The sequence below is a fragment of the Scomber japonicus genome, chromosome 17 (assembly GCF_027409825.1).
Source record: "Scomber japonicus isolate fScoJap1 chromosome 17, fScoJap1.pri, whole genome shotgun sequence".
Classification (NCBI taxonomy): domain Eukaryota; kingdom Metazoa; phylum Chordata; class Actinopteri; order Scombriformes; family Scombridae; genus Scomber; species Scomber japonicus.
This window is the reverse complement of record NC_070594.1, coordinates 23,662,321-23,685,081: the sequence shown is the minus strand read 5'-3', so window position 1 is coordinate 23,685,081 and position 22,761 is coordinate 23,662,321. Positions and strand designations below refer to the sequence as shown.

General features: G+C 40.6%; 1 protein-coding gene across 1 annotated transcript; it reads right to left on the bottom strand.

Annotated features, from left to right (window-relative positions):
* Nucleotides 1-2,220: 2,220 nt before the first annotated feature.
* On the bottom strand, nucleotides 2,221-17,044 carry tfap2d (transcription factor AP-2 delta (activating enhancer binding protein 2 delta)). The gene is made up of 8 exons (XM_053337124.1): nucleotides 17,006-17,044; nucleotides 15,825-16,343; nucleotides 12,828-12,888; nucleotides 7,093-7,258; nucleotides 5,695-5,813; nucleotides 5,403-5,544; nucleotides 3,734-3,847; nucleotides 2,221-2,437 (listed from the first exon to the last, which is right to left on the bottom strand). The coding sequence occupies exons 1-8, from the start codon at nucleotides 17,042-17,044 to the stop codon at nucleotides 2,221-2,223; spliced, it is 1,377 nt and encodes a 458-aa protein (XP_053193099.1).
* Nucleotides 17,045-22,761: the final 5,717 nt, after the last annotated feature.

Here is a 22,761-nt window from a genome sequence, read left to right as displayed (position 1 = left end):
TGGATAGGAATACTATTCTATATATATATAGGTGTATATATATAGGTATGTCACTCTATAGTATAGGTATAGACACTCAAAGTGGTTGCAGACAGTATAGCTTTGCTCTCGTGCTTTAATGCATTGCAAAAGCTAAAAGAAAACACCTGGGGGAAAACTGTCATTGACTTGTCATTGTGCATGTTTTAGCTATTTTGCAATGCATTATTATTGGTGGAGCATTGTCCCAGGATCATAACATATACATATAATCACTGGGTAACACCATCTGTCAAATACAACACCAACCAATAACATATACAGGCATTCTACACCTATGTCTTCTTTCCTTTTACATCACCATCTTTATCACTATTACTTTTCCACCTGAGGCTTCACTCATATTGATTCAAGGTGACAAACCAGCGCAGGCATCGCTGTAAATGCATCCTGTCTGATTATGTATTTTGTGGTGATACGCAGTGAACGTGACCTCCTTTTAAATGACTGGAATATTTAAAGAGTAAACAGAACGTACAGAGAGCCTGGATGGAGACGCTAGCAGGCAGCTGCTCCTCTCTCTCTCGTTTTATCATCTTTTTTTAAATATAAATAAGCAGAAAAACCTGACAGAAGTCACTCAAACTGAAGGAAAACACACACTCTTGTGCACACAAAGGAGGCTCTTGAACTTTTTTTCTTTTTTTTTTGTAGGTAGAGCCTTTCACTCATAGAATTACAGAGGAACTTTGACTTTTTGTAATTTTAACACTCTGAACTCATATGGATAATTCACACAAGCCGGCTTTGATCTGTTCTGCCTCTCTGTTAGTCTTTTTCCTGCTCTACCGCTTCCTATTCTGTGCATGTATGTTTATGGCGTGTGTGTGTGTGTGTGTGTGTGTGTGTGTGTGTGTGTGTGTGTGTGCGTGCACCACATCTTAAAGCCAGAGTAAATAGTAGAACACAACTGTCTTTATTGAACACCAGCATTTTAGAAGGTAGGGATTTAACATATATATAGTTGAAAGCCTACAAGAAAAGTAATTTAAATATTTATATATATCTTTACAAATGTTCATGGGCGATTCAGAGAGCTCGTGTCGGCTAAACTTGCGATCTGGAGGGAGGGGGGAGGGGGGGGGTGTACAAAGATAGACATGCACATGGAGGAGGAACGACGGCAACTGCAAAAGTCACCTTTTACAAAATGGCTGAGTTGGACCCTTCACTCTCTTTATCTCTCTCTCACACACACTCACACACACTCACACACACACCACAGTGTAGCGTACCCCGGGCAGTGGCATCTCTTTTTCTCCTCTGTTGTCCACATGGTAAACACACTGGTTGCTATGGCACTGATAGTGAAAATAGAAATAAGTCCGCTCGGTGGGGTTCAAGTGCTCTCACAGGTACACGGGTGGGTGGGGTGGGGGGGTTGTAACAGACTGTGTGTGTGTGTGTGTGTGTGTGTGGGAGTGTGTGTGCATGTAGAAGGGTTTGGGTTTAGTTGTTTTAAATGTTATAAATGATCAGTCTGCTGATAACTTGAGCAAAATTGTGACTTTTCTTCTAGGAGATAACAGATTTCTTTCAATAAAAAATAAATAAATAAATAAATGAACCTTTAAAGCAAAAAAAAAAAAAAAAAAGTCAGTTTTTGAATTCCTGCAGAAAATCCACACCTGAATGAAGTAGATTCAAATACAAAAAAAAAAATCCTCCCCCAAACCCTTAGTGTATGGTGTGTTTATATTGCGTTGGCAGTTACCCACCCCTGACCTGGAAAACTGTGATGTCAGCATGTCCATGTTCACTTCCTGTTTTTTTTTTTTCAGAATTAATAAATAAACAAATAAAAGTCTCAGGTGAGTCACAGCCGTCTCCATGGCGAGGCTCCTCCTTGCTATGACAGACGCACATGCACAAACACACACACACACATACACACACACACACACACACACACACACTAACTTAGGATGTGTCATTTTTTTGCTCACATATCAGGAAGTCTTATTTGGGACAGCTCAGGTTTAGTGTTACATTTCAACAGAAGATAAATAAATAACCATGAATGTGAATTGTCCCAAAAAAGACAAAGTAATGCATTAGAAAATAACAAATCTTCTCACACACACACACACACACACACATACACACGTACACACACACACACACACACACACACACTCCTAAACGCAGCGCTCCAAGGCACGGGGACCAGTTGGGTGGGGGCTACTCAGTCTTTTCTGTTTTCCCGTCTTTGCTCTGGGGCTCGGCTGTTTTCCGGAGCTGCGACTTTTCCGAGCTGTTGTTGATCTGTTGGTCGTTGGGTCCGCTCGTTTTCCCGCTCGAGTTTTTGTCCAGGTAGTTGAGCATCTCGCTCAGGACTGTCTGAAAGGTGCTGAGAGCTGCGCAGACCGCCGGCGTGCCGAAACCGTGAGTGATCAGACTGTGAGGAAGGAGACGCAAAAGATCATCAGAACAGTGACACACCTTTGGTTTCATTTAAACATCAGTGGGATATTTAGATTCCCTTTTGTTTCATCAACACACTTTCCTCTCCTTGTGTTATGAAGCTTCTAATCCTCCTAAAACAGTTTCTTTAGTGTATCAGAGTAGAGGTTTCTGTCTTATAATGGTCTAAATACTGTTTCCAGCCAGTTTCTACAATAATTAATGAGAAAACACTGAATATTACAACTGCTTTAGCCAATTCTAGGCATGAATATTAACTGGTTTAAACATATTACACACTAATTAGACCTGAAATGATTAGTTACTTAATCAATAGTTGATCGATGAAAATAACAGGCAACTACTTTGATGGCCAGTTAATCTTTTATGTCATTTTTTAAGCACATAAGCCAAACATTCCCTGTTTTTACTTTTTATGAGAATTTGCTGCTTTTCTTTGTCAAGTAAACTGATTTTCTTAGTTTTGGTGTGTTAATTGAGGAAAAAAAGATATTTAAAGATACCAACTTCATCACGTGTGTGTATTTATAGTGATCAAAAATCATGATAATCAAATGTATTTGTTTTAGGAAAGTCAAATACAAAGTTCAAAAAGAGTTGAATGCTCCTTTAATTTTATTATTTTTCTCCAGTTTCAATATCTCCTATAAAAAATGTATAGAAAAATGCCTTCCAATCAAATTAGAGCACACATTGGAATCAGATAAAGCACCATGTGATGGCAGGGTAAGAACAGAGAATACATTTGTTGGTAAAAGTCCAGAAAAATCAAATAAATGGCCAAAAAACAGGCTCAAAGAATCAATGTCACAGTATGATAGTGATTTTTCTGCCCTTTCAGATCCTCAGGCAGGTTCATCCAGAGCTAAACGCCTGTCTACATGTCAGAAGGGTTGTGCTTGTTCAGTCTGTCATAACTGTGCTCATATACAACCAACATATACGCAGCAGTGCTACAGTGCATCTCCCTTCAGAGGTTTGATACAAAAAAACTTTGTATATTCTGCAAAAGGATGACGCCATAGATGTGACATTTCTGCTAATAAGCCGCTGTTCCCTCCTCCTCCTCCTCCTCCTCCTCCTCCTCCCTTCGTTTGTGCCAAAAAACAAACTGCACAGCTGCACATCTTTGGAAAATAAAGAGGTCAGAGCCAAAATGGAGAGCAGTTTGTGTAGTAGTTTGATTAGTGAAGGGTTGACTCCACACTGGAATCACTGTGTGTTACTTTCTTATATCTATAGTAAGTGTGTGTGTGGGTGTGGGTGTTACCTGAAGTGTGTGAGGTGTCTCTGGATGTCCAGGTCCAGGATGGGGGTCGGTCTGGAGGAGCCCAGAGGAGAACGATCTTGGCTCAACAAGTCCTGGAACTCCTTACAGATTTGCCTGATAGATAGAAGGAAAGAGGGGGAGGGGGAGGAGGGGTGAGGGGGGGGTTTACCATCTGTCTCCAAAACAACCACCGTCGCAATTTCAGTCTATTTTCTTTCTTTCACTTTTGCATCTATCCTCATGATTTTGAATCAATCCACATGTAATTTTAAAGTTATTTCCTCCTCAGGAAACTGTTGATGGATGGCCACATGCAGCTCAATGTCAGGTGTAAAAAAACACAAGCACAACATTTTCACAACATGATACTGAAAAAATCTGCAGCTGGAGTGTCAGATTTCATTTTACTGCCATATTTAGATATGAAGGTTTGTATTGTTGGACCAGGAAGTCTCATAGGTGGAATCATCGTCAGGCTGAATTTATTCAAAAATAAAACATACATCAACGTGGAAGAGATTTCCAACTGTGTCACGTCACCACTTTAAATATTCAGTGAGAGTTTAATGTATATGTTGCTCACACTGTTAACCCTTTCATACTGTTCGGGATCAAATTTAACCCATTTTTACATTTGAGAGCTGTAAAAACACACTATACACATTTCTTTTTAGCTAGACTTTTCCTAATGTGACCAACAATATACTAACATTTAAATAAAATGCATCATTCTTTAAAATGTTGTAAAGATGATACACATTTATATATATGCAAATGTACAAATTTGACCTGTGCTTATAAAAAACCCTCAAAAATCAGCATTCAAACATGTTGTATTCATCATATTCTATAAAATGTTCTACTGGACCATAAAATAGTGATTATGAATGCATTTCTTCCATAATATGAATTAAATGGAAGGATTTACAACATGTATTAATGACTGATGGGGAAGTTATGAATGTGAGTAGGCGTAGAGACTAATTATGAGTCAGAATATGAACAAGTATGTAAAGGGTTAAATAAACACAAGCCTGATTAACTACAATGTGAGAGCACAATCTTAAAATCCAAACACAGCAGATACCCTGAAAGGTGTGTGTGAGTAGAAGTAGGAAGATAATAATCATAACAACCTTTTTAAGTCATTTTTGTAATAAATACTGAGTCTATTATAAACATTTCTGTGACATTTTACTTGCCAATAGTTGTGTTTCCTTACAGCTCAGTTAGAAATGAGCACTTTGGCTAACTGGCATCTTTTCAGAAATGTATTTAATATGCATCATTCCTGTCATTATAAATAAATACACTAAGCTTTCTTGTTAAAGAACACAATGATCCAATAACTTTTGATCTAAGAATTCTCTCAGTATGGGAGCTTAGATGCAGTAGATAGTATACATTTACTATAAAATGACTTTCAATAGTATATATGTGATTTGAAAGCATAAGCAGAGGACCAGCTGCTCTTCTGCCATTGATTGTGATTTTAGTTGCAGACAAACCATCTTAAATGTTGTACTTTTGACCTGTTGGTAGTCATGGCCAAGAAATAAAAAACATCCATTCAGGGTGAAGCATGAAATGAATCTGTCTATTGGTGAAGTAATGTGTATGTGCGTAGTAGTAGCAGTAAGTATCTAGTAAGTAATGTGTGTATTCTTACTTTGTAGCCAGAACCATTTTCTTGCGTGCGCTGGTTTCTTTCGGCTCGCTGTGCTGCCTCGCCAAATGTTCCCCCACCGCCTTGCTGGGAAACTCTGTCTCACAGGTGTAGCCGAAGTCCCTCGCCAGGTGGAGCGCCTCACCTGCACACAAACACCAGAGAGAGAAAAAACAAAAAAAAAGAGTGATGATGAGACAAGCGCTAAAAGGGCTGAATATAAATATATATGAGGGGCGTGAGATGAATATTTCCTGGAAGACTGGAGGAGAGTAGTGAGTGAGTAGTGGCTTACCTTCCACCAGGGAGGTGAGCAGTGTGACGTTGGCGGCTTTCCTCCGTCCTGCCGGCAGGTTGAGGCCTAGACGGTCTAATTTCTCACGAAGACACCGGCCTCCGTTCTTAGACTTTGCTCTGTGAAAATAAAACAACTTCACATCACACACTATAGTCCACCTCACCACATTAGCACAAATAAACCTAATATTTGAATCATCTATCAATCAGAATCCAATCACTTTCCTAGCAAATTGCACTAAAAAACCTCATATGGGCTCCTGATTCTAGTTTTAATGTTGGAGTTTTGCAAGTAAGGATGAAAGGTATAGATGTCTAATTTGACAAAGAGATAAAATTAAAACTGTCATGGTCTCAATTCTTTAATTAAAGCACATTTGCATATTTAATATATACTTCCAGGTTACACATCCCCTTGAGTTTCCTCTCTCTTAATGTTTGTTTAATCTATCTCTATCTCTCTGCTTGTAAGTTATGAGAGAAGAGTAAAATAGCATCTGTGTTTCATGTCAGAATAGTTTCATATATGATGTATCATTTCATTTCTGATCAAACTTTTTTTAATGATCCTTTTGGGATGTTTGGGTTTAAATTACTGAAGTTTTTTTGTACTATTCCTTTAATTGATCAGCATCTAAACAGAGCTTCACGCACAACACTTCCACAGTTTCTATATTTGCTTTTCTATGTTTAAAAAAATAAAGGATTGTGGTTCTGATATTTTGGCAGATGACCTATTTGCTCCTCATTTTTACATGAAGCATCTCACTCCACACACTGATCATCACCTCTGTTTGCACATTTTTCCACTTTGTTGATGCCTCATCTTGCAGCCATATTCCCTGCTCTCTCTCTCTCTCCTCCCACCCCCCCCCCCCTCTTTCCCCTTTTCTCTCTGCCTCATCAATAATACAGCGCTGGCAACTCTTGCTTTCCTCTGGTTCCTCTGATCCTGGCATGCTTTGGCCTGGTCTCGCCTCCCTCTGGCTCCCTGGGCATGGCGGCGCGTGCAGCCCCAGCCCTCGTTCGCCTACAATAGTCTTTGTGGGGCGCTACTGTATATAAATATATATAAATATATATATATATATATATATATCGTCTGTTTCATCTGAGGGTTACAAAGACTCAGGCGGCGCTCTTCAATGCTACACTAGCCAGATTTGCACTCACTTTTAAAAAATCCCCCCCCCCCACCCCATCACATTCTTCTCTCTTTACTTAAACATTATTTTCTTAGAGGATATTTGTTCAAGGGTGGGAAAAAGTAACTAAAGTGTTGAGTAAGCGAAGGTATTTTTGTTGTTATGGGATCTTTTTAGTCTCGACTTCTTATTTCAAACTGATAGATTATACTTTACATCAGTAGAGAAATGTGCCTTTTTCTAGTACTGACCTGCGCAGTATGCCGCCCAGTAGGGAGGCGTTGAGGCACTCTGGAGGGGACAGTCTTCTTTTCACCTCGGCGATGGTCACTTTGTACTTGGAGGTGGAGCTGAGCAGCGACAGACGACCCGGTACCGAGCAGAACAGATCTGTGGGATTCACCACGCACGTTCCTCCTGCAACACACACACACATACACACACCTGTTAGAACAAGCTCTGGCAGAAGTAGCACTACAAACATGTAAAGGAAGAGTTCACACAAACGTGAGCTGTAATGATTTGTTGATTCATTGATAGAAAATAAATCTGCAACTGTTTTTCTAATGGATTTAATCGTTTTATTCAACACCCAAATTGACTTCCTTCAGCCTCCCATATGTGAGCCATTCCTGGTTACTTTAGTCCTATATGGTAGTAAATTGTACATATTTGAGGTTTGGACTGTTGCTCAGTTAAAACAAGACATTTATAAACTCTGGAAATTTATAACAGTCAATATTGACTATTTTCAGCTATCTTATATAGATCACATGATTAATCGATAATAAATATAATCTTAAATTGCAGCTCTGTTTATTTTAGCATCAGCTGAAGCATTGGTTAAGGTTGTATGTCCTGATAACAAACACAACAATGTGTGTTAGTGAGCACAGTTTCATGTCGACCATATATAAGATAACTTAAGTAGCTACCAACTGTCTTTTTACAGCTTATTAATAAACAAATATGTGGTCATCACATTATTGCAAACGGCTTTTTCTGCATAATCTATACTGAAGTCAAACAACTGTAAGTAACGAGTCCCTGGTTGATCAGCTATCATGTGGATGATACTATAATAGTTCATTATTCCTCTAATGATACGTAGCATGTCTGTTAAGTTGATACATAGTAGTAATGGAATAGTGGAACTGAGAAAACCACCAGTTTGTACAGCTTTTAGGTTGCTAGGTAATAACATCTCAAAATGAATGATGAGATGATTTATTGTTCATGACACTCCATTTGTATATATGTGTTTTTGTTTGCATACTATGTGGAGTATTATGTTGAGTAGAGTAACAGAGAGCGCCTCTGTAAAGACACACTTGGATGTTTCACAGTAAAGCTGAACATGTTTATGATTGCTTTTATTCATATTTTACTGCACCATGCCAACAACACCTAAAATATGTTAGAATAAAAGCAAATACTAACAATATAGATCTAGTTACTCTACATCTTGAAATCTACATGTCAAAGCTGATTTCTGCCTGCTGGCTCAACACAGCCAACACATCATAATTTAAAGGAGCATTACACCAATCTTCTGCTAGTGTACTAATGAAGTGCCTACAAATGACTCTGACCTGTGTCTGTATAGTCTCCTGTTTAGACATATACTGCAGTTATAATGAGATGACTGGTAGTTATATATAGTATATATAGTAATATTTTCACAATTAATCAGATAGTGACCAATAAGGCATCAATTTAATAAGGAGGATTCCACAAGAGCTGTAAATTATAATGAGTGCTTGTAATAATTAGGATAGTTGGTAATAAGATGATATGTCAAAATAATAATAAAATACATAAATAATGATAATAATCAATTTAGCTCCATCCAGCAGCCAAACAAGGAGTAATTAATTTTGAATAGCTCGTTTTGGAATGAATGCCTGTAGTAATTTATTCATTTTCTGATTTTTGAACCACAAGAGCCACAATTTTTTTTAACTTTTAATGTGATTATTTTGTGGTCTGTGTCGAACATATCCAATAAAAACGCATTTAGACCTTGAAGAGGCTTGATTCAGAAAAAAAAAAATCTGTCAAAATGTTCTTGTTTTGGTCTAAAAAACAAACAAACGGATGCATAAAAATATCAATTCATTCAGCTCTAACCAAGCATCCATCAGTGACCATCCATATTAGCTTAGCACTTTTTAAAAAATACATGTATTTTTATTGGAAAACATGCAAATTTAGAGGGTGCGCTGAGCTGTGCACAAACTTTGAATGAACTTTGCAAAGAACCCACATATCAGGACTTAAAACAAGAAGTAAAAAAAAAAAAGCCATGTAGCTGAGAACAAGGCCAACAGAACAACCTCTTCTTTATTTCCTGGGTGCTATAATGTGTCTGTGCAACCAGTCTTCAGTAGCATCAAACTATTAACAATGAATGGAAATTTAATTTAAACTCATCTTACAACATGATATAATAGATGGATGTATTGATCAAAATGAATCATTAGATTGCTGATTCCTGTCTACACCAAACCAAACATTAATTAAAGCCTATTTTGATCTTGCTACTTCTTTGCCTATATATATATAATTATATCACTCCTTCACACTATATAGCTTTATACACAATATATGTTTCAATACTAATTAAGTCCAGAAAACTGAGCCAAAAACGATTGTGATACCAACTGCAATCAGCCCATAAAAAATACATTCAATCAAGCATCTTTAATCATCATGATCAATGTGTTTCCCTCCCGCACTTCATCAGACTCCTTTTCACTAGTTAAATATTATATTTAGTTTTTTAAATACTATGTACATATATTTATATTTTTTTTGTTTCAACTCAATATTTGTCTGTATGTAAGAGTTGTCTGCTTTAATCCCAGGAGGCTCAAACAAAACCTTCCTTTAATCACCTTCCACCAACCGCCGAGTTGATTTCATTGTGTACTCCTGAAAACTCTGAATAAATGATCGCGGTTGTGATAGTGAAGGCTCTTTCACATTTTTAATTGCATCTGAATGAGAGTTGCTGGATCCTCCTGGAATATATCGACTGCTCTGTATTATTATTAAACTTTCACTTGAACTAACGTCCCAAGCAGCTGAAACGCAAGGTTTCTGTCTGATGTACTGTAGGCTATATTCTATTATTCATCTGCCTCATTATCAAATCTAACAGCAGGGTGTGTCGCTTTGTTATTAGGGCCGTGCTGGATATGATGGAATGAAGAAAAGGATGTCATTTAGGCCCAACAGAACAATGCTGCAGGCGGAGATGCGCACGCCAGTCTTTTTTCCGGGGCAATGTGGACAATTTGGCCACCAACTAAGCCTCATATATGTCCAACTGTAACCTATATTCGTGCTCTGAGAATCTATTATTCAACAATCAGCAGGAATGCACTAGTTTCGTATGGTTTCTTTTCTGGCTGCAGGAAGGCAGTCAGACATGTAGCTTCAAAAACGTGTCATCCGGGTTCAGCACCATGGACAGCAGCTTGCGTCTTTCTTTTTCTTTAAAAAAAATAAATGTCAGCACCTGGACAGCGGCTCTTGCCCACAAGCACAAGTGTGACATCACATAGGTGTAGTAACAGAAGCCTGTTGTATTCCAGCGGGCAGCACTTTGTAGAAAACTGCATGAGACTTTCACTCAGACTGTCAAGAATGGACGATTGTAGGGAATCGATTGATAGTTACTATTTGTGTGTGTGTGTGTGTGTGTGTGTGTGTGTGTTTGTGTGTGTGTGTGTGTGTGTGTGTGTGTGTGTGTGTGTATGTGTGTGCATGTGTGTGTGTGGCGCGTGTGCACGTGTGAAGTCCGGCTAGTGTGTGTCTATGTGTGTGACACAAACCGTGCAGACCTGTCTGTCAGGCTCACGCGCTCTGACAGGGGCGCGCGTCTCTGAAAGCCGCGGGTTCACATCATATTAATTCCCCTAAAAATGTTTTGATTCAAAGTAGTTTGTATTTTATGTTGCCAAGGGCAATCGAAAAGAGCTATTGCCGGTAGTGCAGTCAGTGGAGCGCGCGGGCCCAGAGGCGATAACGGTATTTAAGCAACGGAGAGTAGCCTCGGGCTGCGGCGCGAGCGGCGGGCGGGATCACACGCGGAATCAAGCGCCTTTTACGAGTTTGCCACGAAAATTAAAGAAAAAGAGACACGGGCCAAATGTCATTCTCCTGATGTTTTAACAACAATGTTTATAGCTCCATAAAAGCCCCGCCAATGTCTTGACAGAAAAAGAGAGGCGCGCGTGCACGTGGGCGAGTGGCGGGGGCGCGCGTCTGACAGATCAGCTTGATCTGTGAGGCTGCTGTTATAGAGCTGAACTGGAAAAGGGATAGCAGGGTGATTAAAAACACAGACGACTCCTCCTAAGTAGGATCCGCGTTTCTTGAGTGATTTTCTTTTGAAAAAGGTTATGTGAATATTCATGCCGCCAAAGCCGCAGTCAGAAAGAACAACATTAATATGATCTCGGCTGAATCCGGGGCCCCGCTCGGCATTAGCATATCAAAGCGTCCGCCCGAGGCGAGAGAAGCTATCGATACGGGAGCGGGAGGTAAAGCAAAGATTATTGGTTGTGATGGTTGCAGCGGCTGAGCTCAGGGCCAAATACGGCGCACCATTAACCGAAAGTGATAGCGAAGGGATTCCCGCGTCAATCCGAGAGAAAAGCCCCAACACCTAGGCAGAGCTGATGAAAAATTAAACCCGAGACACAGCCTTCCTCTCTGTACAGAACACTACACATGACTCTCTCTCTCTCTCTCTCTCTCTCTCTCTCTCTCTGTGTGTGTGTGTGTGTGTGTATATATATAAAAACAGGAGCAGGCTTTGATGGAGCAAACGCAGATGCACAGCGTGTTTAAAGCCACTCACGAGGAAAGTGTCTGGCTTGCTTTGTGCAGGTGCAGGCCGAGTCCACATCCACACCTTCCCCACAAGTGTTGGACCGAGCCGCTTTTAAACGCTGGGGTTCATTGTGCCATCTCAGACAAGAGTGATCACACTCCAAACACGTAATGATTCGTGTGACACGGTTAACATTACAGTACGCACATGAACACATGGAAGAAAAGAAGAACAGGGAAGTGAAATGTGCCCAGAGGCGAACAAATTGTAAATACCGACAACAGCAAAATTAAATAAAGGAGTATAACGCCTAAATATAAATATATATATATTTGATTGATCGATTTTACGCAAATTTGTTGGCATACCACAGTGTTCTCTATAATTTTATTTTTTTATTTTTTTAATCATGGAGCAAAAATAGACCTATTATTTAATTGGTATGGTATTAGTTTGTTTAATTAACCCACAACCATTTTAATTATAATATAGTCCTGTTATATTATAAATCATTTTGCAGCATGTTAAATTGTGCCTTAAATGGATTTAGTCATAGATTAAATCATCTCCATAGCATTTTAATTTCGTTACAGAAAATATAACATACATAATATAGATCTCAAAATAAATATAAATATTAAATCAGAATTTTGTTTATTTTATGAAAATAAAAGCACTTAAAATGTTGCCTACAGGTTTGACTTTCTAAAAGCTATATGTGATGTGTATGTCTATATAGTGTGACAGAGTATAATAGGTCAAATACATATTTAAGCACAGTGCAGTGTTATATAGTAGTTATTAAATTAACGCCCGATTCATTTATGGCGCTGTTAACATTTTAGCAGTCACAGTCAGTGTTAGGAGCGACGGGTTAGTGTTGAGTGACAGTGTGTTTCAGGGTGGAAATGGGAAGCACCGCCGCTCTGCTTGTACACTGTGTTAGTGTTTAAATAGGCGAGAAAATGGGGCCGTTCCTGCTGTAACATGTTGACAGCAGACAAGAGGGGAGTGTTCCGCCTGTTTGTCTGTCTGCTCGCTGTCTTGTCGTGTCGAGCTGTGAGTGTTCACGGCCTCCGGTAGAAGAAAAGAAAGAAGAAGAAGAAGAAGAAGAAGAAGAAGAAGAAAAACGGGGGGCCTTACCTCTCCGGATGACGCCCCCTTGGCCGTTCAGCACGAGCCCACACTGCGCTTCCACGGAGCCCTGCGGAGACACGCACTCATTATTAGGACGAACAGGGACTCACATTTCACAGTTTACCCTGCTTTGCCTCGCAGGCTTCAGCTCCAGCACACATCAACTTACTTTGGTTTTGTTGTGTTGATGTGAGAGATGCTTTATGATCAATGATTCCATGCGTTTAACACTTTCTCACACAGAATAGAACATTATCAAGGCTTTTTGGTAAAACCCTAATATCATACAATACATCACAATTAAAGAAACTGTGGGATTAATAAGACTGTTTGATAATAATAATAATGACACTTCTCACACCTGAATTACCCTTTAGACCATATTATAAAGACTGTATAGGTCGAGTCAGGATAATGAAGGCTTGTGTCCCTTATCTGCTGTCATAGTTTTAATTCAGCATTCAGCACCAATGATTTACCCTTTTTATGTTTGATTTGATATTATTAAAAAGCATCATAAGAAAATAAGGAAGACATGTCAGAAAAATTAACAGACTTTTATGCAGCATTTTAATTTTTTTCCCCTTATTCCCTTAATTATCTCATCAGATTTACCTTGAAACCCCTTTAAAGGACCCTAACCCTCAGATATAGAACCTATAGGTTTCTGCACAGCATCATCAAGTTAGACACTGAGAGAGGAAACAAAAGCACATTATAACCTCTGAGTGAGGTCGTTTTTTATGGTGGAAGCCCCTTTAATTAGAAAGTGTGTACTGAGGCTCAGGTTTTAAGTTAAACTGAGTGTAAGATGTAGATCAGTGTTCAAACAGAGCTTTACAAAATATCATCCAGACTGAGAAATGAGTCAAAGTGTCCAGAACTAGACACAGCACCAACCTGTTGGGGATTTCTCCATATCAACAGCAAACACACAACAAGCGGCTCACACTATCTACATGGGCCTGTAGCTTTCTGGAAACCTGTTAACGTTGCCATTTTTTGGTCCAGATCAGACTCGCGTGCTATCAACAATGTCATCAAGAAAAGGCTACACGCGCTTTTTATTCAGAAAAAACACTTAATCCCCCGTGCGAGCCTCGAGGCCTGGCCCGCGCGGAACCCCCTGATTAAAATAAAGTGTGGGGGAGAAAAGGAGCTTGTTGCCTCTCTTTCTTAACCAGCTCCTGCTCTGTTTCTTTTCTTCTATTCCGCAGCTAAAGTGATTATAAAATCAATATACAAAACGCAGAGGTCTTGCATGAATTAGCTTAGTGACGGGAGAAAGGTGTGGCAGCTGCTTTTGTTCGCCATGAAAATCTCTTTAGCGCGCTCAAAGATGCGACCGGGCTGCACGAGACCATAGGCGCATCTGTTCACGTTCATACATCCGCCTCGTGCATGCTCAGGTTCACAAGACGTTTCTTTCTTCCCTTCAATAAAAGGTCAAACCTGCGCTGCTTTTATGTCTTCATGCATCTGCTATTTGCTGTAATAATTCATAAAAAATATAATAAAGTCAACATGAATTAGGTACACTATTAATTTTAAGGAACTTCTAATATAACAACAAATACATTAGGATTAGTTGGACGTAATTCAAATAATTAAATTTGAAGCAAATCAGATAATAAAGTAGTCCATGATAACATAAAGAATAATAAATGTACAATTATAATTCACATAAGCAATATTTAATAACGCATCACATTATTTTTTATATTAATACTCATCTTTAGCTGCTGCCACACCTTTTAGATAATATAAGTAATTAAAATAAAATGTATTAACTGCTATAAAAAATAAAAAAATAAAAATTCTGATTACTCTAAAAATAGTGTTTATTGTCACTAATATAAAATAACTGTAATTATTAATTTAAACGTATTTAAAATTTTGAGATGCGTTCAATGTTTGCGGGTAATAGCATTCACACATGTCAATAAAAGCCAGACTTCTTATTATCCAGCTGAACTTGAGGTAAAGTTGGTTAAATAGTTAAACGCGTCTGAAATGATTTGTCAGTGTGTTAAAAGTGTGTTTAACTAAAGGCGTGTTTTAACCAGCTCAGATGTCGCTGCGTAACTAACAAAGTTGATTGACGTTAAGTCGGTAATTGGATAAACTACGGTGCTTTATGGTGCTCGAGCTGGCCATTGTGCCCTGAACCCCGATCCGTTAATCCGCCCTTTACCGGAGAATAGAGAAACCAGCGGCTTTTCTTTGCCTCAAAAGACACACACACTCACACACACTCACACATACACACACACACACACACACATGCTCAAGAACCGTGCGAATCCGTTTTCATCTCCACCATTTCTTTACATAGAAAAGAATTATGTAAAATATGGGTCACGTGTGCTTGTGGAAAAATAAAGGGCGGATTTGACAATAGGATTGTATAGACTGCCAGTCAATTAACCTTTAGAAACAGGCCTGCCTTTCAGGGCCACGCTGCCGTGCACACTTGACATTTACTTAGCCTGCTGTACAGTCACGTTTGGTTTCCTCCTCCTTATTCCTGGCAACAAAATTATCTCAAGATGATATCCCATATTATTTAGTACTCCACAGTGGAACAGAGCCATTGGCTGGAGATAACCCACAGGCCAAACAGCATAGAGCCATGTCAGTGTCATAGACAATAGACAGATGAAGCAGACAGACATCTGGCGCTGTCTTTCTGTTCAATATTTTTTTTTTTTTGGAATTGCTGTGTGGCTGGTACAATAGAGAGAAGGGGGGTTGGGGGTGGGTTTCAATAGTAGGCCAGTGGGGCAGGGGTACTGGGGCACTGGGCCTTGTGACAGCAGCTGTAAGGGTCTGTTATCCTATCTTATCCTATCATTTGGAGGTAGTGTGAAATGGTAAAAAAAAAGAACCAGAGAGGAGAAGCTGAAGGAAGTGCAGAGGAGGATAATAATGTAGCTGGCTTGAAGGTGGAGGCACACTGTGAATTAAAAGAGGGGAATAAAAAAAGATGGAGGCCGCCGGTACCTGCAGGTCGTCTCCCCCGGGCGTAGAGAGGCCCAGGCCGGCGGCGGGCAGCAGCCTCTGGTCCGCGTGGTGCATACCGACGCCGTAGGCCTGGGAGCCGTGTGACGTCATCAACGACAGGTCATGGCGCCGGTAAGCGTCGAGGCAACCGAGCTCGCGCCTCTGCTGCTCGTCCAGGCACGAGGACTTGAGGGCCGAGCGCGCGTTGTGCAGGTTGATGAAATCTGCCGGTTCTCCATGATGGAGCTGCTGGTAGTACTGGCCCGAGTGTAGGGAGTTGAGCCCGTAGGCCTCCGGGGCCACGGCCGGGTGGGAGTGCTGGAACTCGTAGTGGAAGGACTGGTGGTGGAGGGGCGTGTACTGGTGGTTGGCGGAGAAGTAGGGCGAGGCAAACTCCGTCCCCGCCGGCGCCGGGTAGGTGAGCGGGGAGGAGGAGGAGTAGGCGACCGAGGAGTTGGCCACGGACTCCAGACAACCGAGCTGCATGAGCCGGTAGCTGTTTGATCCGTCGTGACGTATCTACAAGATAATAAAGAAAAAAAGCGGTGGGGGAAATATATGAGTCGTGTCATTTAGCATCAGCCGGTGTCTCCTCTCTCTGCCTTTCCCCAAACACGCTCAAAAACACAACTCACACACTCACAAGCTTCTCTTTTTTTTCTCCCACTTTAAACCACCTGAAGGAGATGTCATTTCCACGCGCCCGGGAGGGGAACGAGCGCACGGCAACAGGAGCCATCGGTATTTTTTTTTTCCTTCCTCCTCCCTTTGGCATGCCTGTCACTCTCCTTGCAGCGTTTTTTAAAAAGGCGTGCTGTTATATATTATTATTATTATTACCGAGCTGCTGGCAAATTTACTGTCCCAGTTCTGTGGCTCATGCTGGATGGGGAGGTAAGCTGAGTGAGACACAGCGGAGACTGTTCCGCCCTAAAATGTTCTAATCACACTGTTACGAGCCTTACACACTAATAAAAAGCTCCGTTTTTTACCGGCAGCTCCCACTTATTCCTCCTACCATGCATATTATTTCATTTTAATAAAAAAAGAATAATTCTGTTATGCTCCAGCTTTCCTAAGAGCAGACTTCAACATGCCTCCGTAACTCACTTTAAACCAAATATTTCCCTCCTTCACACATTCACTTCATTTCATAAATAGAAGTAAATAAATGAGCTTACCTCTGCGTCGTGGACAAGTCCGGGGAAGGTCGTTGACATTGTGCTTTTCTCCAAAGTAACCCGTGTTTTTTTTTCTCCTCCTCTTTCTGGCTCGATCGAATAATAATAATAATAATAATAATAAAAAATGCGTTAAAATCCTCAAAAAGCGAGAGAAATGGAAAAGTCCCCCCTCGCGCACTCTCGGTAACGGCAGAAAGCTGGCGGAACGCGAGCGTCTCCCCTCTGCACGGACGGGGCTGGCTCACGGATTTTGTACTTGCAGGGTATTTCTCGGCTGATGTCGTAGGTCCCTTGGTAATATAGAAGTTTTGAAAATTAAGCATCAGCACTGAGGAATGGGAGGACAATAGACGGAGCGGAGCATCCCAGGAGACAGGGAATAAATATTGTATCTTCGCCTTAATAAGGAACCAAGTGCTTCTTTCAACATGTTCTACGCTTTTTTGTGGACATTTTCCTTTTTTGACCCGTTTGTATTTTCTCATCTCTTCTTGCTCGGTCTCGTCGTGTTGTTATTATTATTATTTCTATTTTTCCTCTATTCACATCGGCTAAGTTTCCCTTTTTTTTAAAAAACAAAAAATGTACGGATGATTTTCAACGGAAATGTAAGTTTTGCTTTGCAATATTACAAAGTTAATTTGGATCATTATCCACGGAATGAAATAATAATAAAAAAAGAAGGATTTTCCATTCATTCTAAAACATGACTGTGATTAATGTAGAGAGCTTCCAGGACGAATTTCAACCTGAATCTGGCTTTTTGACGTTTTCTGCAGATGTCATTAAGTGATTTTTTTTACTATTATTGTTTTCAGGCTGTTTTTTTTAAGCTGCTCCGATTTCACAACACATTTATGCCAATTTCAGCACAGAATCATTCGATGTAATGAGAAAGATATCGATTAGAAACGATATTTTAGGAAGTTTATACATTTGTATAGCTTCATTTAATATGTCAGTAATGGCAATTATCACGGCTTTAATGCTTTGCTTTTTATTTGCAGTGGACTAAATTAAAACCTTATATATTTTCATTTTTAGTGATTTTTTATTCTTCATGCATGTAAAACAGCTTTTGATTTTCTCTTTTTATTGGGGGAGGGGGAGGGGGGGGGGTTATGCTACTGTGAGTTTTGCCTTTGTGAAGAACCGACGAAAGCTCCCTTTATCTCTAATCAGCATAGTATGTGTGTGTATGTGTGTGTGTGACCAAAGAGTGTGCACGTTTTGATCGAATAACGGATGATAGCGAGTGTTGCTTTATAATAATAATCATTATTATTGTTATTTTATTATTGTGATGTTTGGACTGGCTAATCAGAGCTGGGATCCTTTTCGGTCAGTCGGTCAGCCTCATGACCCATCTCTCTCTCTCTCTCCCTCTTTCTCTCTCTCTCTCTCTCTCTCTCTCTCTCTCTCTCTCTCTCTCTCTCTCTCTCTCTCCCTCTCTCCCTCTCCCTCTCTCTCTTTCTGCTTTTTCCTCCTCGTGCTGTAGTAACTCACCTGAGCACGCGCCCTCGGGGTGGTCCTGCCCAGCTGAACAGAGCCGTTGTGGTGTTGTAGAGACAGATAGTAGAGGAGGGTTTTTCTTTTTCTTTTTGCAGTGTGTTTACATTTGTCTGAATGCTTATAGGTTACAGGGATAATTGAAGAGTAACTGAAATAACACAAACAGCTAAATTCTATTTTAAAGCCTCATAATAAAGTGAAATAGTAACAGGTGTTGAGTCAAAATAATAGCCAGCTTTTCTATATCTAATGAGTATAAATATACAGAAACAAACACACAGCCTATAGCTGCCTTGCCCTTAGGCCACCCGGGAAGTAACAGAGATACAAAGCGTGAAAGCAGAAGCCAAAGATTGTGGTCACAGCCTGAAGAGAAGAGGAGGAAAATAAAAGAGAAGAGAAGAGAGAGGAAACTGAAGGAGGAGATGATGGAGATGGAGGTCTGACTCCACTCCACTGCGCTGACTTATTCTACAGTCTGTCAGATTTTCTGCCCATTCAAAAACAAACCAGCCAACGCACAGAGAGAGGGAGAGGGAGGGAGGGAGAGAGAGAGAGGGAGAGAGAGAGAGAGAGAGAGAGAGAGAGAGAGAGAGAGAGACCAGTAGCTCAGAGCAGAGATAAGCCCTAATCAGTCTTGTTTTGGATGTTTTTTTTTCTCCCACTCAGCTGTAACTGTAACCAAAGCGACTCTGATATTATTAAAGTGCAGACTGTGACCGTGCTGACGCCGGGACGCCGGGATTGACTCTGCACTTTAATTAAACAACTATTTCCCCTCCCATCTGTTCCTGCATGCGTCTCTCTCTCTGTCCTCATCGACCATAATAATAATAACAACAATAATATTAATAACAACTTGATTTTTTATATATTAGACAATGTGGACATTTTCCCATTTTAATTGAGTTTTTATTGATTTGTCTTTATATGGTGCATACTGTTATTATTATTATTATTATTATTATTATTATATATTCCACTACATTACTGGTGGCATAGCTGAAAATAGCCCTAAACAAGCTTAACATATTCTACAACATCTTCCTTTTTTTCTTTATCAAAACTATTTAGATTATATTCTGGAAGTCATATCTGAAGAAAAAAAGAAAAAAAACATCTCCTCATAGCAAACACAAACGGCCCAGGCGGGGCAGGGGTCGCCTTAAATAGCCTCCTTTAGAAAGTTCTCAAGGCCTTTTATATTTTAATTAACCGTTACCGATTGTTTTTGCCTCGAGGCTCGACGTGAAACCTCTGCGCGACGAGACCGGTGAAGGCCGGTTGTCGCACGCCAGGTATTTAAAAAAAAAAAAAAGAAGAGGGTGAGGGGAGGAAAGGAGGAGGATGGGGGGGAGGAAGGAAGGATGAATAAGAAAAAGGCCACCGGGCATAGATAGATGGAGAGAGCTTTGGTGTCAATTAATGACACTTTAAGAGATTGTAAATGCGATCAGATGTTAATGAGGTTGTGCTTTTTATTTTTTGGGGACGGGAGGGGAGGGGGGGGGGGTCTTTTGTTGGACAGAATATATCAAGAGGAACTGTGTAGAATTATGTTTGGAAGTCACAAGCTCAAACCAGGAGGGGGGGTCCAAAGGTGTAGTTGTGATTCCACCTTTTTCTTTTTTGAGGATGGGAGGGGGGCAAGCTTGATCAAACACTAGGGCGGGAAATCATGCTGACATAGCCTACAGTACAGGCCTTTAGTGGAATAGCTGTTCCTGCTCAACTCATAATGACATAAATGAACCTAAGAATGTAGAAGGTTTAAAAATGAGTCAAACCTGGTGGTCTAATTGGATTTTAAAACAACTTTAAAAGCATTTAAATGAGCTCCAAAAAGTAGAGGCAATGAAATTCAAATTGGTGGAACCCCCCTCCCACCCCCAAAAAACACACACTCCATTGATCAGTGTCTTAACAGATCATTGGATGCATGAATCATATTTAGTGTATTTATGGTAGATTCTGCTGCCTGACTCAGATATATATGTATGCAGGGTGTGCAGCCACCGTCGCCGCCAACCCGAGGCACCAGTTGCACGGTAGACGGTCCTAATAGGGCTTAAAGCCGACGAGTGGCCCCGCTTTACCGGGGGCTGGGAGCGCCGCACCAGATGCGCACTGATCTCCGGACAGGAGCCAGTCCATCTGCCGCCTGACGAGGCAGGGAAAGGCCCGAAACCCCGCACAGTACAGCCCAGAGGCGAGAATTTAGATCAGCCCCAAGGTTCCTGGATGGAGCGCTGAATCCTGCAGAGAGCAGGGAGGCCCTGTTGTCATATTTCTAGAGCAAGTGTCAGAAAATAAGACAGCATGGAGAGCAAGACGATTAGGATTTGAGCTCAGACTGTAGACTGATAATGTGATCTTTTATTATTTCAATGGAAGACAATGTTCGCGCGATATTTGTGGAAATGTGTTCGGAAGACATGACGAAACAATCATGTTAGGAGGCTTTAATAACCACAGTTCCTCCTACACTTAGAGTTTTAGTCATCTTTTACTTATTTAATGAACGAATGGTATCAGATTTAAACTGATATACCATCAGTTTTCTGCCATTTTCATCACACATACATACATTTGTATTTAAATAAAGGGAGTTCAGGGTTTAAATTTAAAGAAATAATCTCAAAATCCACCAATTTCAATCAAAACACGTTCCTAACAACATAATGATAAAACCCCACACATTCCCCCCCATGTTACCCAGCGAGGTGTCACCCCTCTCTCCCTCCTTAAACTGACTAGCAGCCCTGATTGGTGTAAATGGTTTAATAGTGGGCCACAATTTATTTATAATAGATCACTACATAGCCTGCAGTCATTTAGCCTATTGCTATAGCAGTGCATGCAGCAAGCTTTAAGTGTGTGCTTTAAGTATATTGTGTCAAACTGTAACACTTACAGCAAAGTGATGGTGCGTTTAGTGAGTATACAGGGATCAATACTGTGTTATAATAGGCCTATAGGCTATACAGGCTATTGTTTATTCTGTTTCATATTACCAGGGTTTATGTACATGTAGAAGAAAGATGAGCATACTGTTTACATAGTCATTCTTCATTAATGTGTCTAATACATCAGTTGGGAGAAGAAGAAAAAAAAAAGCACAACTAAAGAAATCACAGTGCTGTCTGCTTCCTGTCTATGTGCACATGTGTTGGCCTTGTTTATGAGTCTGTTTTGGTTTTAATCAGACACCGACCTCATATGGCCAAGAGCGTCCGTTAACTCGGTGTGTGTGCATGTGTGTGTGTGTGTGTGTGTGTGTGTGTGTGTGTGTGTGTCTGTGTAGGCCCGCACCTTTCCAGCCCAAATAACGACTGGCATAATGAAGGCAACATAACAAACGGCCCAGAAGGATGTTTGTCCTCCATCAACAGCAAAAAGTAATTAAGAAAAATGGTGTGTGACCTACATATAAGGATGCGCCTCGGAAGGAAGCACAGGTTAATATGCTAATATGGATCTGCTAATTGTGGGGATTTACTTGTCGGTTTGAGGAGGGGGGGAGGGGGGGAAGGAGGAAGGGGGAGTTGGGGGGCGGGGGGGGGAGGGGGGGGCGTCACTGCCTTGTTTAAGCCTTCAAGATTTGCAGCAAATTAATTTCTCCCCATGCAGTGCGTGAGGTGAGGAGAGGAGAGGAGTGGAGAGGAGTGGACAGGAAACAGGTGGTCGCTGTTAGATGGACAGTCAGGGAGAAACAGATTGACAGAAAGATAGAAGAAGAAAAACAAGCATAGAATCTGGATTATTTGCATTTCTCTCCTTCTACTTCTCCTCTTTTTTCCCCCTTTTTCTTGAGCTTTACCATCAAATCTAGGGCTTAAAACAAATATACATTTACGTCCTGTCAAGTGCATACATCTTATTAATTATTATCGCCCCAGGGTGACACCCCCCCCCCCCCCCCCACACACACACCCCACCCCCCCTCACTTCACCCTCACACACACACACACACACACACATACACAGAGCCGCAGGACATTTCGGCTACTTCAAGGACCCTCCATCTCTCCAGGAAACACTTTTTTTTCTTCCACAATAAAAAGAAAAAAAAAAGGTCCCTAAATGCAGCAATAATATGGGTGCTCAGGCTACCTGTCATGAATGAAAGGCAGCCAACGGGTATCATTGCCGGTTTGTGTTGCCAATTAGCGTGTTTAATTGTTGTTCTTTGTTGCTGTAATTACTCCCGAAGTCAATTCAGAAGTTCATTCAGGGCAGAC